At 55.5% G+C, this 14,830-nt stretch overlaps 1 protein-coding gene across 1 annotated transcript; it reads right to left on the bottom strand.

Moving 5' to 3' along the window:
- Positions 1 to 2,211: 2,211 nt before the first annotated feature.
- LOC309411773 (TLC domain-containing protein 2-like) lies at positions 2,212 to 6,191 on the bottom strand (the record flags this gene model as incomplete). The annotated part of the gene is made up of 4 exons (XM_082008492.1): positions 5,667 to 6,191; positions 5,152 to 5,234; positions 4,214 to 4,296; positions 2,212 to 2,589 (listed from the first exon to the last, which is right to left on the bottom strand). The coding sequence occupies exons 1-4, from the start codon at positions 5,846 to 5,848 to the stop codon at positions 2,212 to 2,214; spliced, it is 726 nt and encodes a 241-aa protein (XP_081864618.1). The 5' UTR covers positions 5,849 to 6,191.
- Positions 6,192 to 14,830: the final 8,639 nt, after the last annotated feature.

Genomic DNA, 14,830 nt, shown 5'->3' with positions numbered 1-14,830 from the left:
TGTGGGAAAATCATGTCTGATAAGAGGCTCCCAAAACGGGCTTCCCTCAGCCCCGCGTGCCTGGGGTACAGGACATTCACGTGACAGCAGGAATGCAGTAACACAATCCAGGCCTTGAGAAACGTCCCTGGTGTGGGCAGAGGCCGAAGGACGGAGCGAGCCTTGCTGAGCGGGTGCAGAGGCCGTGCTAAGGGCCGGGATCAGCACAGCAGCTCCTGAAAAACTGGGTGTAAATGGGTCAAACCAAAGAGAAAGCCCTGGCTGCCAGCTCCACTCAGGCTAGGAGCTGTGAGCAGCGCATGGACACCTAAATGCCGCTTGAGGTGACAAACACAAACATGGACCAGCACCTCGAGCATCCCTGCACTCTCCACAAATAGAAACATAAGCAGCTTTGGCCACGAGTCATCTCCAGCCTCCCACTGCCCACACACATCGCTCGTCTTTTCCCTGCCCAGGCAGAAATGTGTCTGTTCCCTTATCTTCCTCCTCAAAACAAGTGCCGCCCACCCCGAGCAGTGCGTTGTTTCAGTGTGTCCCTCAGCTTTTCAAACCAAATGAGAGGTTTTGAGTTAAAGTTCGTTTGCCATACAGAAAGCACGACAGATCCAGTGGATTTCTCAAAACCGGTACAAATAACCACGAGTGGGATGATCTTGCTTTCATACACAGCACTGGGCTGCTGGGGAACAGTTCAGTGTGTGGGAATCGGTGGGGAAAAGGAAACGTGGAGTAAAAAAATTTTTAAAATTCTGATTCCTTTTCCTAGGAAGCCCCAGGGACAGGCAGAGCGGACCACAAGGATCCTTGTGCAGCTTTGCTGCAAGCTGCCATCCAGCATCAGGAATGAGAGCAGCGAAGCCACATGCTGGGTGTTCTGCCTGCAGACTGCCCTGTTTCACAGCCAGCACTTTCCTAACCCCGCATGTCGCAAATGGCTCAGTGCAGCAGGGCTAAAGGCAAAGGCAGAGCCATGGTAGGAGCTGGCACCCGTCCTGCCGCCATTTAGCCTCCCAGTTGCCAGCCCCAAGGAAAGCACAGCCTCCCCTTGCCTAGGAGGGCAGGAGAGTATCAGAAGGAACTGGAAAAACCTTCACCTTCCTCCATAGAAAAGAGAGGGGAAAAAACCCCAAGGGAGGTAGACTGGGCCAGTGTACAGTGTATTTTTACTATGTGGCAGGGAGATGTAGGATAAGAAGCAGTGAGACCCTTGGAGCAGGCTGGGATGCAGAGTCTCTTTTTCCCTGTTAGCCCCTTCCCTTCAAGCCATTTCATTTGCAGCCATTTATTAAAAGCTCGTGTTAGTAAAGCTCTTACTGCCGGGTAAGAACGTTACACTGGGCTCTGCAGCAGCAGGACTTTTCATTCCCAGTAGATGCCTGAATCTGGCCCACCTAAACTCCTTGTCTGGGGGAAGTGACCATCACATAGCATCATCCTGGCCAGCGACTCACACTCTCCCACGCTAATTTACGTGCACTTAATGTTTTTGGGAGCAAAATGAGGAAAAAGCTCCAACTGTAAGGAGAAGTCGGCCACCTGTCCCTGAGCACAGCGCCGCAGCACCCGCTGCCTGGAGCTCTGCCCCCGACCTGGACCCCACAGCGGGCAGCATCCCACCCAGACAGGTCTCAGCCTCTCCCTCTGTCACCCACCTGGGACAATCTCCTCGGGGAGGACTCACGAGTGCAGGAATTGGCTTTTACTGGCCCTGGCCTTGAGGGCAAAGCCTTGGACCCTCTCTTGCCTGGTGGTGCTCCGCTGGGAAGTGCCACAAAGAACACAGAGCTGAGCGCAGTGTCCCCTGGCTGATGGGATGCTGCGGGCTGCAGCACCGAAGGGGTTAGAGACACACTCTGGTGTTTGGATGTCCAGAAAAGCAGCGGGGAAACAGCGCTCTTCTGCTCCCTTCTCATCTCAGCAGTGCCTTGGGGAGCTGCAAGAGTTGTCAGGGCTTCTCTGAGCAGCTCCTGGTTGAGCAACCACGTCATCCAAAGGTGCAGGGGGAGCAAAGGCCTGGTGCCTGGTCTGTGAGCACCTTCTCTGCTATGCAGGGCCCAGGATGTGCAGCCACAAGAAAAGCCTGGATGCTCTGTTAGTGTGGACCCTCCAAGCAAGGTATTGAAACAGCCATGCTCACCCTCCACTGCGCTTTGCTGTCTTCCATGGGCTTGGGGGCTGCTCATCCCCCGGGCCCTGCGGGGAAGGGGGCTATTGCTCCTTCTCCTGCTGCACATCCCGGCTGGACTTGAAAAAGTCACTACGCAGCAGCCGGTAGAAGAGGATGATGTTCATGGGCGTCATGATTGCCATGCCCACCGTGCCCACGGCGTACGTTGCTGGGGGCACATTCTCCCGATTGAGGAAGAGCCAGCGGGTCATCCAGGCCAGCGTGGCGATGCGAAACACCACGTAGGTGCCCAGGTTGATGATGCTGTTGAGGCGGTAGCAGGTGGTGTGCACCAGGTTGGCCATGAGTAGGATCTGCCGCAGGTGGAGGAAGATGGAGTTTATCTCCACCAGTAAAGCCACAAGGGCAAACCCAACGTATTGATGGAGCAGCACTGCAATACCAAAGCAGACAATCACCTGGGAAGGAGAAAGAAGTGAGGCTGAGCCCAGGAGCTGGTTTCTCTCAGCTGCTGCAAGCCGGAGCCCTCCATGCTTGGGCTCCATATGGAGCAGAGGTAGAAACGGTTATCGTGCCAGTGCCAAACTGCGGGTCATCATCCCACACATATCTCTGCAGCATTGCAGCCTCCCATCAGTGCTGCAGCCTCGGGCATGAGATAAAGCCTCCCCACTGTTGCATGAAACCTGAGCAATATGGGTTTTTTTCCAGTGGGAGGAGAGGGAAATTCTTCTATAACGCCAGGTTGGCAGAGGAGGTGGAGCGGCCAGACCTAACCCTGCTTTTGTGACCTGGGGAATGCAGTTGATTGTGGCCCAGCAGGTTTTTCCACACAAAGTGAATGGCTGAATGGGGCAGGAAGGGAGACGCGTAGCCCAGGGCTACAGTTGCTGCTGGTTCAGGGATTCTCCTCAGGATAGGCACACTGTGGGGATTAAGTGGCTTTGGTGCATCAGAGAGCCCCGTGGGATGCCTTGAGCCTGGCATGAAGCACCCTGGGGCTGCTGGATGCTGCAGCAGAGGACCGGGCTGCTGGGGGCAGAGCGGGCGCAATTCCTGCCCCGCACCCTCCCCACCAAGCTGGGGGACAGGCTCTGCCTGCCCACGCTTTAGCACACTCAGGCCCTTCTTCAGTTTATACCATTAATGCTGTTTGCTGTATTGGCTCTTTAATGAGATTATCCACTCCCTGCTCGTTAAATCACTGTCTTGGCCTGAATTAGCTCTATTGTCGAGATGACCTTTTGACTCAAGAGCAGCAGCCAGCAGAGCAGCAGGGCTCGCTGGGCTCTTCAAGACAGCAGGTCTGACCATCGCCTCCTCTGCCTCATCCCAGGTAGGTCCCAGCGCTGTCCCTGTCTCCCAGACCCAGTCCCAGCAGACCCCTGTACCTCCCCTGTACCCTCACAGTCTCCGCCACTCAGCCCTGGGCTGTGCCACCCCCCTGCCCTGCAGCATCCACATCACTCCAGCATCCAGGCATCGCTCCAGCATCTGGACATTGGAGGCAATCAAGGAGAAACCCACGCTGGGCGCAACCGGCGGCAAGGCAGGCAGAGTGCACTGATGGGGGGTTCCTGCACCGTGACTGCTCCAGTCACCCCAGCCCCATGGCCATGGCTCTGACTTGAATGAGAGGAAAGCACCCTGGGGAGCTGGGCTCACCCCACACCCCGGAGCGGGAGGTGGAAGGAGGCAGTGTGTGGCACTTCCTGGCAGCTGCTCAAGTGGCCAAGAGCCGGCAGGAGCTGAGCCGCTCGCCTGTGCCAGTGGGGACACCAGGGTCACTGCCTGTCCAGGCCACTGTTATGGATCAGGCCCCCCTGCCCAGCTCTCTGTCCCCCTGCTCTGTGCATGCATGGGGTTTTGTTTCCTACCCCATCTTTGGGTGCCTTTCCTCAAAGAGTACATGAGGAGCCCCAAGCCCTGCTGTCCAGGCAGCTGGGCTCCTCTCCCCAGGCAGAAAAATCAGGTTTTGTAACAGGTAGCAAACACACTAGGAAGAGCAGAGCTCCCAGCCTCAGCCTCCCTGGTTGCACAAGTGCCAGGATCTATCCCTCAGAAACCGGACAGTGGACTCACCACAGAGTGATGGAAGAGCAGCTCCCAGGACTGCTGGAGTTTCTGGTTGCACAACATGTCCACAAAGTCTTCAAGGAAATAACCTGGGATCAGAGAAACCCTGAGCAAAGAAAGGGGGGCCAGGAAGGTCCATGCCATGGGGACTTCCCCAGCAGGCTGTGCACCCAACTAGGCTTGAGTAGCCCCTCTGGGGAAGTGATGGCCACAGCTCAGCCCAAGCCCTGGGTGGGTGATGACTCACACACAGAGCAGAAGGGAATTGCTGTGTTTTGAGTCCCTCCTGCAAACGCTCTGTAAGATGTGCTCCTCAGGAGAGGCACTAGCTGATCGCTTGGATCTGCTCCTGGAGAAGGGTGAGAGCGAGGGCACCATGTGGACCCTCACCCTTGTTACTGTCCCAGAATCAGATCCCTTTGAACTTGGAGACCTTAACAGCTGCAGGATTCACTGCCGCCAAACCCACCCAATGTCAGCATTTTAGATACTCAAACCTCCTTGCTGAGCGGTAGCCATGCTGGGAAGCCTGTTAGCACTGACCACAGGGCTGGTGACAGATCTGCAAGAAGGTGACAAGGGAGGGGGAAGGAAAGGCTTCACACCGCCAGAGGACTCAAAGCTCCCGGCCTCCACACTGGCAGCTTTAGCTTGAGGCTTTGGGGGATCTGCATCAACACCCTATCATGGGCACTTTTGGGATGCTCCAAGCCCTGGTTGTCCCATGAGGACAGTGGCGGGCAGCCTGGTGCCCAATTCCTCCTGGCTGCGGGTGCCGTGGACAGAAAGGAGCCACTGTCCTTTGCCAAGAATAGGGCGATTGTCTGGGGTGCCTGAGACATCTCTGCCCGCAATGTGGATCGAGGGGCTGGTGTCAGGCACCGATGGGCCCCCAGGGACCCCCTGGGGAGCAGAACAGGGGGCAGCCCACTCCCCCACCTCACCTACGGACACGGCGACCAGGCTGTGTGCCCCGGGCGGGTGCGTGCCCACCAGGTCCTCGGACAGGCCGGGGTGGAGGCAGAACCTGCGGGGAGAGCGAAGGTGAGTGCCGGGCAGTGCCTGTGGTTCCCCAATTCCCTTCCAGTGTCCTTGGTGCCCACCTGCTGCTGTCCCCGGAACCCTCCTCTTCCTCAGATCCCCCCATGGCCACCCCTGTCCTCCTGCTTCCCCCAGAGTCTCTCTCTGTCCCTCAGTCCCCCTGCACCCCTCGATCCCTCCTCCATCTCTCAGTGTCCCCCAGTTTCCAGGTACACACCCTCTCCCGTGCTCCTCGGGGTCCCCCATTCCCCGCACCCCGGTGGGCTCAATCTCCCTCGGTGCCCCCCTTGCCACAGGTTCCCGTCGGGGTCCCTCGACGCCCCCATTCCCCTCTAGTGCCCCCGGCTCCCCCCGGTAGTCCGGTGCCCCGCCCGGCCCCAGGTGCCCCCCGGGACTCTGCGGTGCCCGGGCCGCTCACCCGGCCAGCGCCCCGCCGCCGCTCAGCACGCTGTGCGCCAGCGACGTCCAGATGTTGCGCCACTTCCAGCGGTTGCGCCGGGCCGAGGGCGGCGGCGGCACCAGCCGTTCCAGCCCCCGGTTCAGCAGGCGGAAGGCAGCGAAGGAACCGGCCACCAACAGCAGCCCCGGGCTGAAAGCCATGTGCAACCACCGGCCCGCAGCCTCACCCGGGCTCCCATGGGCACCGGCCGCGCCGCCCGACGGCTCCGCCTCGCCCGGCCCCGGGACCCGCCCTGCCACCGCCCCGGGCACCGGCACCGCCCCGGGCACCGGCACCGCCCCGGCCGGGCCCCGGGGCGGGGGGAAGCCGGGAGCACCGTCCCCGCAGGGAAGGGCCGGGTGGGCCGCGGGAGCCGGGCCGCTGCGCCGGGGGCTGGCGTTTCCCACATCCCCCCACGTAGAGGTGCAGACACGCAGGAGCAGTGCTTCCCCTCGCAGTGTGTGACTCGGGGAGAGGCGGGGGAACGGGACGTGAGCATCCCGGGGCGAGTGTCTGCCTTCCCGGGGCACGGCTCGGCAGAAACGGTGGGCAGCCCAAAGCAAGCGTGCCACGGAGCAGGGCCCGGGTGTCCCGTCACTGTGCTGGAGCCAGGGCCACCGTCCTTGTCCCCCTGAGGTTCCTCCTCCACCTCGGTGGCACCGGGTGGCTGAACACCTCACTCGTGAGGTGCTGTGGCTGGTGGTTCTTCACCTCAAAGCATCCCCAGCATGAGATGCCAGTGGAGCTCTCGCCCCGTTGCACTGTGCTGGAGAGCCAGCCATGCTCCGCCAGATCTGGCTGCACATCAAAGAAGCAAGAAGGTCCAACTGCCCTGCCAAAAAACCCACTCTGCCCACAGCACTCTCGTCCTCCATCCCCGTTGTCCCATGTCTGGTCCTGAGAGGACCTCCCTGATGTCTGAGATACCCCAGCTCTGCTGTCTGGGGGTTCTGAGAATTCAGGATCCCATATCCACCATTTCTTTAGTTCCATCCTACAACTACGTTGCTTTTCCAGCTTCCCGTAATTTGATCGCTCCCTTGTTGCTTTTTGATGTCTCCACCAGAAGCGTGGCTGCTGCACAGACCTTGCGTCTCTTCTGCAGACGGGATGAGTCACCGTGTACACACTGATTAATGTCAAACTCTGCCGCTCCTTGAGGTATTAATTTTGGATGAAATTTTCTACCTTCTCTTTGCTGAAACAGAAATGTGTGGAGCCTGCGCTCTCAGTCGTTGCCCTGGCTGGGCTGATGGACGGTAAAACATCAACAAGGGATGGAAGGGACACTGAGGAGGGGAGCAATTAAATCAGATCTGAAGGAGGAGGGGGAGATAGTCCCAACTGATAGAAAAGCATCCGTTCATGCCGCAGAGATTTGCTTAAAAGCTGGACAAGACAATCTAATTTCTTAGCAGTTAAGTGGTGGGGAGATGCTGCCTGAAGTAATTGGCAGACCTGACTGCTTGAGGGATTATAAATAATCTCATGTATTAGGACTTGAAGGATCACATAAACTAATCTGTTACTGAGAAGGCCAAATGCAAAGACATTTCTGTTTAGCCTAAGATATGCCGAGGAAAGGGAGACATGCCGGGCTGCTCAGGGCACCGAGGAGAAAAATCATTTAACAATTAATTGCAATATAAAATTGCAGGGAGCTCGTTCCTAATGAGGAGTCATCTGCAGTGTTTTAGCCTCAGAAGTCATGACTGCCCTTTTCCACGGTGACAACCCTGCCCTCCGCCTGCCTGCGGCAGAAGTCCCAGACCACGAAACGCCTGCAAGCCCGGCACCATTTGTCCCAGGGACTCCTCCATTCGCGGTGTTATGATTCTAAAGATGAACATTTGGCTAGGCTCGGGTCAGGGACAGGAATAGTTAAAATGTTTTTGCACGCTGGAGAGCTTTTACCTACCACTTCTGCATGGGAGGAATTTAAGCCATGATTAGTTGAGCCTCTGGTTCGGGGGCTTTGATCCCACTGCTACAGCACTAGCAACAGCTACATAAATACTATTTTTTTAGATAATTTTAGTCCAGATTTTACTTGCTTTTACCAGGACTGGCCATCAGGCAGTGATTTCTCACAAGCCCTCTTTCCAGCCTTTTCTCCTTTTCTCCCTTCCTCTGCAGCAATGGCATTAACTGGGGACGGTTTCGGAGCTGGAGACTTGCAAGCCCAGTTACAAACAGGTCCCTTGACACCAGATCAGGCCAAATATTCAGCCATGTCCCACAGGCTCTGAGGCCAGGCTTGTCCCAAAAGAAGAGCGGGGACAGGAGCTCTCGGGCCCGGCTGCCACAAGAGGTCCCCGCACGCTCGCTGGAGAGCTGGGGAGAGCAGCCCGATCTGATGGGGACTCTTCATTCACACCTTATTTGGAGATACTGCCTTTTTCACCCAAATTTCGAGAAGTTTTCCAGCAGTCCCCAAACGGCCTCATTTTCTGCAGGGAGGCAGCTCAGTCTGGTGACGGGTGACTGCCCGTGCCCACTCCCAGCAGGGCAGGGGACTCCTTCCAGATGTCAGCAAGGACGTGCTTAGGTCCATCCCGTCACGCCGTGGAGACCACAGCTAATCCCATAGCAGGGGCTTCACAGCCAGGGTGTAAACTGAGGGTGCAACAATTTTTTCAATAGCTGGACAAGTAGCTTTTTTCTCCCTCTCACAGGCTGGAGATTCTCGGCAGCACAGCTAGGAGAGAGAACTCATTTTCCACGATAAAGGGATGGCAGTTTATTGATAATCCCCCATATGAATTCTGCCAGATAAACTGTATCTTCCCCCAGATGCTCCCCACTACTCCTGGACTGGATTTTGGGTGTGCTTTCACACCTCTGCCACCCCTTACACGAGAAGGAGCCTGCTCAGCTCCCAAACACCTCCTGGACCTCGCCATTGCCAACAGATGTGGGAACTTCTGACACGGCACAGTCCTTCTGGCAAGTCATGCTCCTGTTTTTGGAAAGCGTCCCTCCCTTAATCTGCCTCTCTCCAGCCAGGGAGGCATAAAGCCCATCTGCTCATCTAATGCCAGACCTGGCTCACACCTAAAATAATTGGAGGAGTCCAAGATCGCAAAATAAATCAAGCAGCTTGGCTTCCAAACTTTAATTAGTTATCCTCTTCATCCCTATCTGAAGTGTGTAACTGCTCTATCTGCTAGGCCATAGGAAGTTAGACAATGTAGGAAAGCTTTACTCTATATATCCACATTTTCATTCAGAAAGTCTGTAACTCCACACTTATGAAGGGATCTACTATACAAAATGCACACCGTGTATGGCAAAGCATGCCCAGGCGTTGCAGAGGTAGCTGTGAAGAGAGCTGAAATCAACGCAAACTCGAGCGTCTGCTCCTTCCAGCCAGAAACACCTTCCTGACGTGGAAGCTGGGGGTAGAACTGGGGATACCCTTGCTGTGGCCACAAGAGAAAGACACACCGGTCTCTGAGCGTGGTGAGCAGAAGGGTTTCTGCTAGCACTGACAGTGTGGAGAGTTTTTATTACCTTTTTCCCCAGCCCTTAGCTCCATCTCCCCCTACACATGCAGCTCCAGGATTTAATGCAAGAAACACCAAAGTGTGCATCACTTAACCACTGACCTCAGGACTTGACCTTGTCTGGCAGAGGAAATCATCTGGCTTTGCACCGTAGCCTGTCCATTTGCCCTGTTCAAGCCTGTGAGCTTGACCTCATGAGGGGAAGACTCTTCTCTTCCTTCCCCCAGTGTTTTGACCAGACCTGCAGGTGTTCTGCTGCCCAAGTTGGCCATCCTTCCTGAGATCTTTCCTTGAATAATACAATGTCTCCTGGGATCACCCTGGCGCCAGGATGCTCTGGTGCAGCCCACCAGCGCACTGCCTTCTGCAGCCGGGCATGCAGGAATGCCCCCCTCACCCAAGGGCCACCCAGGCAGAGCCTGCTTTGCCCACATGATAAACAACCCCATGGCAGGTTGCTCTGGATGCTCGTGCGTTTGGCCTTCTTCCTTTTTCCCAGCACTGGAAGTCTTTTTTCCTCAGGATTTCGGCACAAGGGATCTGTAGGAGAAACTTGTGACCACAGAACAGCATCCCTAAGGATGCTGCGGGCTCAGGTGCCTCTCAAGGGCTTGGGCTGGACCAGCTGCCATGATTTGGTTGCACAAAGGATGTGCTCTCTCCTCCTCACTCCAGTTGTGCAGGTATGCTGTGAGATAAAAAATTCCATCAATAGACACATTGACAGGCAAAAGACCTACAAGCACAGCAGCATGGGCAGTTTCTTCTATTTCTCCTCTGCTTTCAGTAGCTGACATGCTCCAAATTTGTCCACTTACTGAATTGTTTATCTGTTGCTATTAGGAAGGTTTCAGGTTCCTCCTTTCCTTGTGGTGAACAGTGAAATGAGGGGCCGGGTGTCTGCCCAGCCGGTATCTCATCTCTCACCATTGCCAGATGTGAATGCTTAGGAAGAAAATGTGAAACAATTCTTCTTACCCTGTAAGCAAATTCATTCCCACTAAGTATTTCCTTTTCCATGTCTTCTTCCCTTGTGGGATAAACATATTTTTTTCCTGTTCAGTTCACCTTTCTCAAGCTTAAGTAATTTTTGATGGGTATCTATGTGTTTTCTGGTTGCATCATGATGCCGCATGCTTTTTTTGCAATTCAGACAGGTTCAGAATGAGCCCTGCAAGGTGGAAGCATGTTTCAGCCCCTACACCCACTCTGTGCAGCATCACACGTTGCTGAGCCCACTCAATTCCTCCTGCATTATGAATACAAGCACAGGAGCTCCCTAACTGCATCTCCTGCTGCTGCCTGCTCCGCAGCTTGGAACAGGTTAGGTTCCCTCCTGAATTCTCTTGTTATTAATATCACAAACCAAGCTGTTCTGAGAGTGGTGTCCCATTAATCATTTTAGCTCTGCTGCAGTTTTCACCCCGCTTCCTCTTCCCGTGCCTGAACGGTCTTCAATAACGTTCGACTCTGTGGGTAATGCTCGGTTAAAATTCGGCAGGTCTGCTAGGGCAGGGAAAGACCCTGACCTGAGCAAGCTGGGGGCAAGCAAAGGTGGGACGAGGACACAACCATACAGCCATGGCTGCACTACAGCATAAAAAAATGTGCTACAGCAGCTGATATAGTGGAGACTTGAAGGGAGGAGAGCTACCCCCATTAAATCTTCACCTCTAAACTTGAATTTTCCGGTGTGATGGCAACACTGGAGAGACACAGCAAAAGTGAAGATATCTAATAAAATATGAGGGCAGCTCAGCAGCTTGCGTGAGTCAGCAGCAATGTGGGCGGCAGGTCCAGTCAGAGATTTCCGATGCCTACCTGGGCTCCGTTCGCCTTTGAAGGCACCACTTGCTTTTGTTCCCTTCCTACGCGTAATCCTGCTGTGTGTTACAAGCAAAAGTCTCAAGCGCTCTGGGTGTCTAGCTCTGGGTTACTTAACAGAGGGTCAAAAGCTGCTTATAGAGCATCTTCCCAAATATCTGCCTCCAATACCATCCCATTGCCTGAACCCCTCGAGGGCATATTGCGTGTTCCTGGCTCCCAGAGATGCAGTAACGCAGCATCCCTGCAGCGAACCCAGACCTTCCCTCTTATATCCCAGTTCCTTTTCAACTTTCTACCCTTTGCCGTCACCTTTGCCCCTGTCAGAGGTAGGGATTTCACTTCACCTTTCTCCCTTTGCACTTTACAAAAGCCTTTCCCCAGGCGCTCGGCCACATCCAGCAGCATCCCTCGGCATCCGGCAGCCAAATTAGCTGCTCATCCCTGCAGTGCGAATGCCACCGCACGGGACTGGGCTCCACTTGCCTCGTCCTGAAGCCTCCCACAGCTGCACACCTTTGTACCTGCCGCTTTGCCGGCACGCTGCAGCTTTCATCCGTAAGCAAACAACGTTTTTCAGCGATTTCTGCTGAGTCAGAGAACGCCGCCGCGAGGGCTGCTGCTGCTCCACGTGGGAACGCGCTTCTGGGAAATAATTACAAAGAGTTTAAACAGGGACGCTCAGCAGCCAAATTGCTTCACGCTCAGGCGCCTGGCCAGGAAGGAAAGCCACTCGTTGGTGCTGTGAGAAAACACCTCGCACCCGCGCCCATCCTGGGCGTGCAGCACCCATGGGCTGAGGAGCACTCCTTACCCGGCAGCGCGCCGGCACCCGGCGTGCTCGCGGCTTGGCGGCTCTGGTGAAGCGAGCGGCTTCACAAATAAGCCAGTTTGCACTTACCGAGCATCCCCGCGCATGCCCTCTTCTCCAGGCCATGCCCACCGAAGGATTTTTATCCGCCTCCGCTTCGTTAGGTTTGGGAACGTGCCGCGTGGCAGAAAGCCGGTCCCTGCGAAGCTCGGGTTCTGCAAGGGAGATGATGGAGGCACACTGCTAGTAACTTTTACCCCCTAAATTTTGAGGCATATTTTAAGGTTGTGAAACATATCGACTGTGAAACAGAGATAAGAACTGGAGTAGACACAAACGCTGTAGGCGTTACTCCCGTTTTTTTTGCAAATCCCACTCTGTTGCAAAAATAGTACAGCAGGCAGCACGCCGCTCTGTGCCATCCTCCATGGACCAAACAGCGGGACCCCGTGCCTGGACATCGGTGGGCTGAAACGTGCTCGTGCAGAAGCAGAGCTGGGACGTAAGGCATGCGCAGAGGTGCCAAACACTTCATGTTTCTTAAAGTCGATGGAGAGAGGGGCTCTGTCTTACAAAAAGATCAAATTAAATAATTTTAAATGTTATAGAAATATATAAAAAGTAGTAATATCATTCCAAAGGGCTGCAGAAATAGGTTGCACTGAGCTAGAGCACTTTCCATCAAGAAAAGGGGCAATGGGAAGATGCAGCAGGGTATCACTGCATCCACTCAAGTTTCTGTTCACATTGCATACGACGTACCTGGTCTTTAGACCACACCCGCACCATAATTCCTACGTGCCCTTAATTCTTTTGCAATTCTAAACCGGACCATAATACACTTAATTAGGTGCAGACAGGTTGCAGAAATCAGATAAGACTCGCTGGCAGGTGGCAGCTTCCATGAGATGCGTCTTCTGATGGACGGGGACGTTGTGCAACCTGGGGAGAGCATCACCCAGCCGTGGGCTGGCAGCAGAGAGAGCGCTTGCGATAAGAGACGAGGGTGTCACCTCGGCGGAGGAGAAACGCACGGGCAGCGGCGGCTTTTCTGACGCGGGGGCCGGGCGCCGGAGCCCCCCATGGTGGGACCGGGTGAGTACCCGCCAGCGCTTCTCCTAAGGGACCCGGGAGTGGGGCAGCGGCGCCGTGGGGATCTGCAGGAGCAAGTCACCACCCCGCACCAAAACCTGATTCGAATGACCCTCCTCTGCTCCATTTCTCCCTTTTTTCCCCTCTCCAAAACAGAGAAGGAGATTTCTAATCAATCAGCCTCTCAGCTGATTGCTAAGGCAGGGGCAGTGCTAAGGACCAAGGCTTTTGGCTCTTTTCTAGCCCAGGAGACATTTTGAGCAGGAATTACTGCTTTCATGGCAATTAGTGCAAATAATAACATCTCTGCACAAACGCTGGAGAGGTTTTCAGGACGCTGAAGCGGCTCGTCAGACCCGGGTTTGGGGGAGCCGCGGGCTGCGGCGGCAGCACCTTGCCATAAGTAATTGTATTTATTGACAACGTGAGTGCGGTCAGTCGCGTTGGCTTGCTCACCTTGTGCTGCTGTTGAGTTCAATGGGACGTGGGGCTGAACACAAAGAATTGGGTTAAGCCGGAGGAGAAGAGGGCAGAGGAGTGGGTTTTAGGCTTGGAGATGCAGTTGAAGAAGTGGGGAAATGTGTGTTTCCCACCCGCCGCGGGTTTTTTCCTGCAGAACCAGGAGTTTGGGACCTCTCTAGCACACGGTGTTGACCCACTCCCAGCTGGGGTGGTGGTGGCCCTCCATTTTGGGGTGGGATTTTGCAGCAGCGGCACAAGGGCAGGCGGGGAGGACCATCTGCCGAGGGGTGAAAGACAGCGCCTACAGGAACCGCATCCATGGCGGCCAACCCCTCCCTCTGCTCACCCCCAGCCACCGGCATGGACGGCGAGGACACCGTAACCGCCGAGGTCTGCAAGGAGGCTGACGTTGGGGATGGCGAGTGAGTACCCAGTGGAGAGGAATCCAAGGCCTGGCCTGCAGGCAGCAGGGGTGGCATTGCCATGGCAACAGCCGCCATGTTGGTGGCTGCCATGTTGGTGGCTGCCATGTTGGTGGCTGAGGGAGCAGCACGTTGGCTGCGACGCACCAAGCCTCAGCTCCCCGGGGCACTCACCTCTCCGCCTCTCCCGCAGGCTGTTGGAGGTGACGCTGGCCGGCTACCCGGTGCTACTGGTGAGGAACAAGAACGAGTTCAGCGCCCTGGGCAGCAAGTGCCCCCACTATGGTGCCCCGCTCAGCAAAGGTAACCCTGGCGCTGGGCGAGGGGACCAGCCGTGTCAGGGAGGTCAGCTCTCACTGCGCGGCTGTGGGGGGCCTTTCTGCTGCAGGAGTCTTCAAAAGGGAGAGGCTGCGCTGCCCCTGGCATGGCGCCTGCTTTAACATCAAAACCGGAGACATCGAGGAGTACCCTTCTCTGGACTGCCTTCCCTGCTTTAAGGTGACTTCTCGTCTCTTCCTCCTCCCAGCTTGGGCCATGTCCTCCTCACTTTCATTCACTCCCACAAGCTCCATAGTCTGGACACCAACCAAAAAGGATCCTGCCCTGGCCACAGCTCCGTGGTCCGGGTCACACAGAGCTACACCTGGGATGATTTCTTGGGATCGTGTAACTCCCTGTCTTAAAGCTCCTTTCAATCAAAGGTGATGTCGTACATCCTGGTACACATCACAGCCAGCACAGCTCTTTTGTGCCCTTAGGATGAGGAGACATGAGCTCCTCAGCATCATTTGACATTCAAGATCCCTACAAGTCACTCTTGGTGTATCAGAAACAGATGGTCCTCTGAACCAGACCCTCCCAGGGAAGCTCCTACCACAACGCCATGAATGCAGCACTTAAATGCACTCTCCTTTTACACCTGAAGGTAACAGTGGAAGATGGAAAGGTGTTTGTTACGGCAAAAAAGAAGGTACTGACCTTCCCTGCTGTCACTAAACACAAGCAGCACCTTGGGCTAGGCATGAT

Source organism: Phaethon aethereus (genome assembly GCF_964289735.1).
Source record: "Phaethon aethereus genome assembly, chromosome: 19".
NCBI lineage: Eukaryota > Metazoa > Chordata > Aves > Phaethontiformes > Phaethontidae > Phaethon > Phaethon aethereus.
Note: the sequence above shows the minus strand (reverse complement) of the source record. Positions and strands in the feature narration are given on the sequence as shown.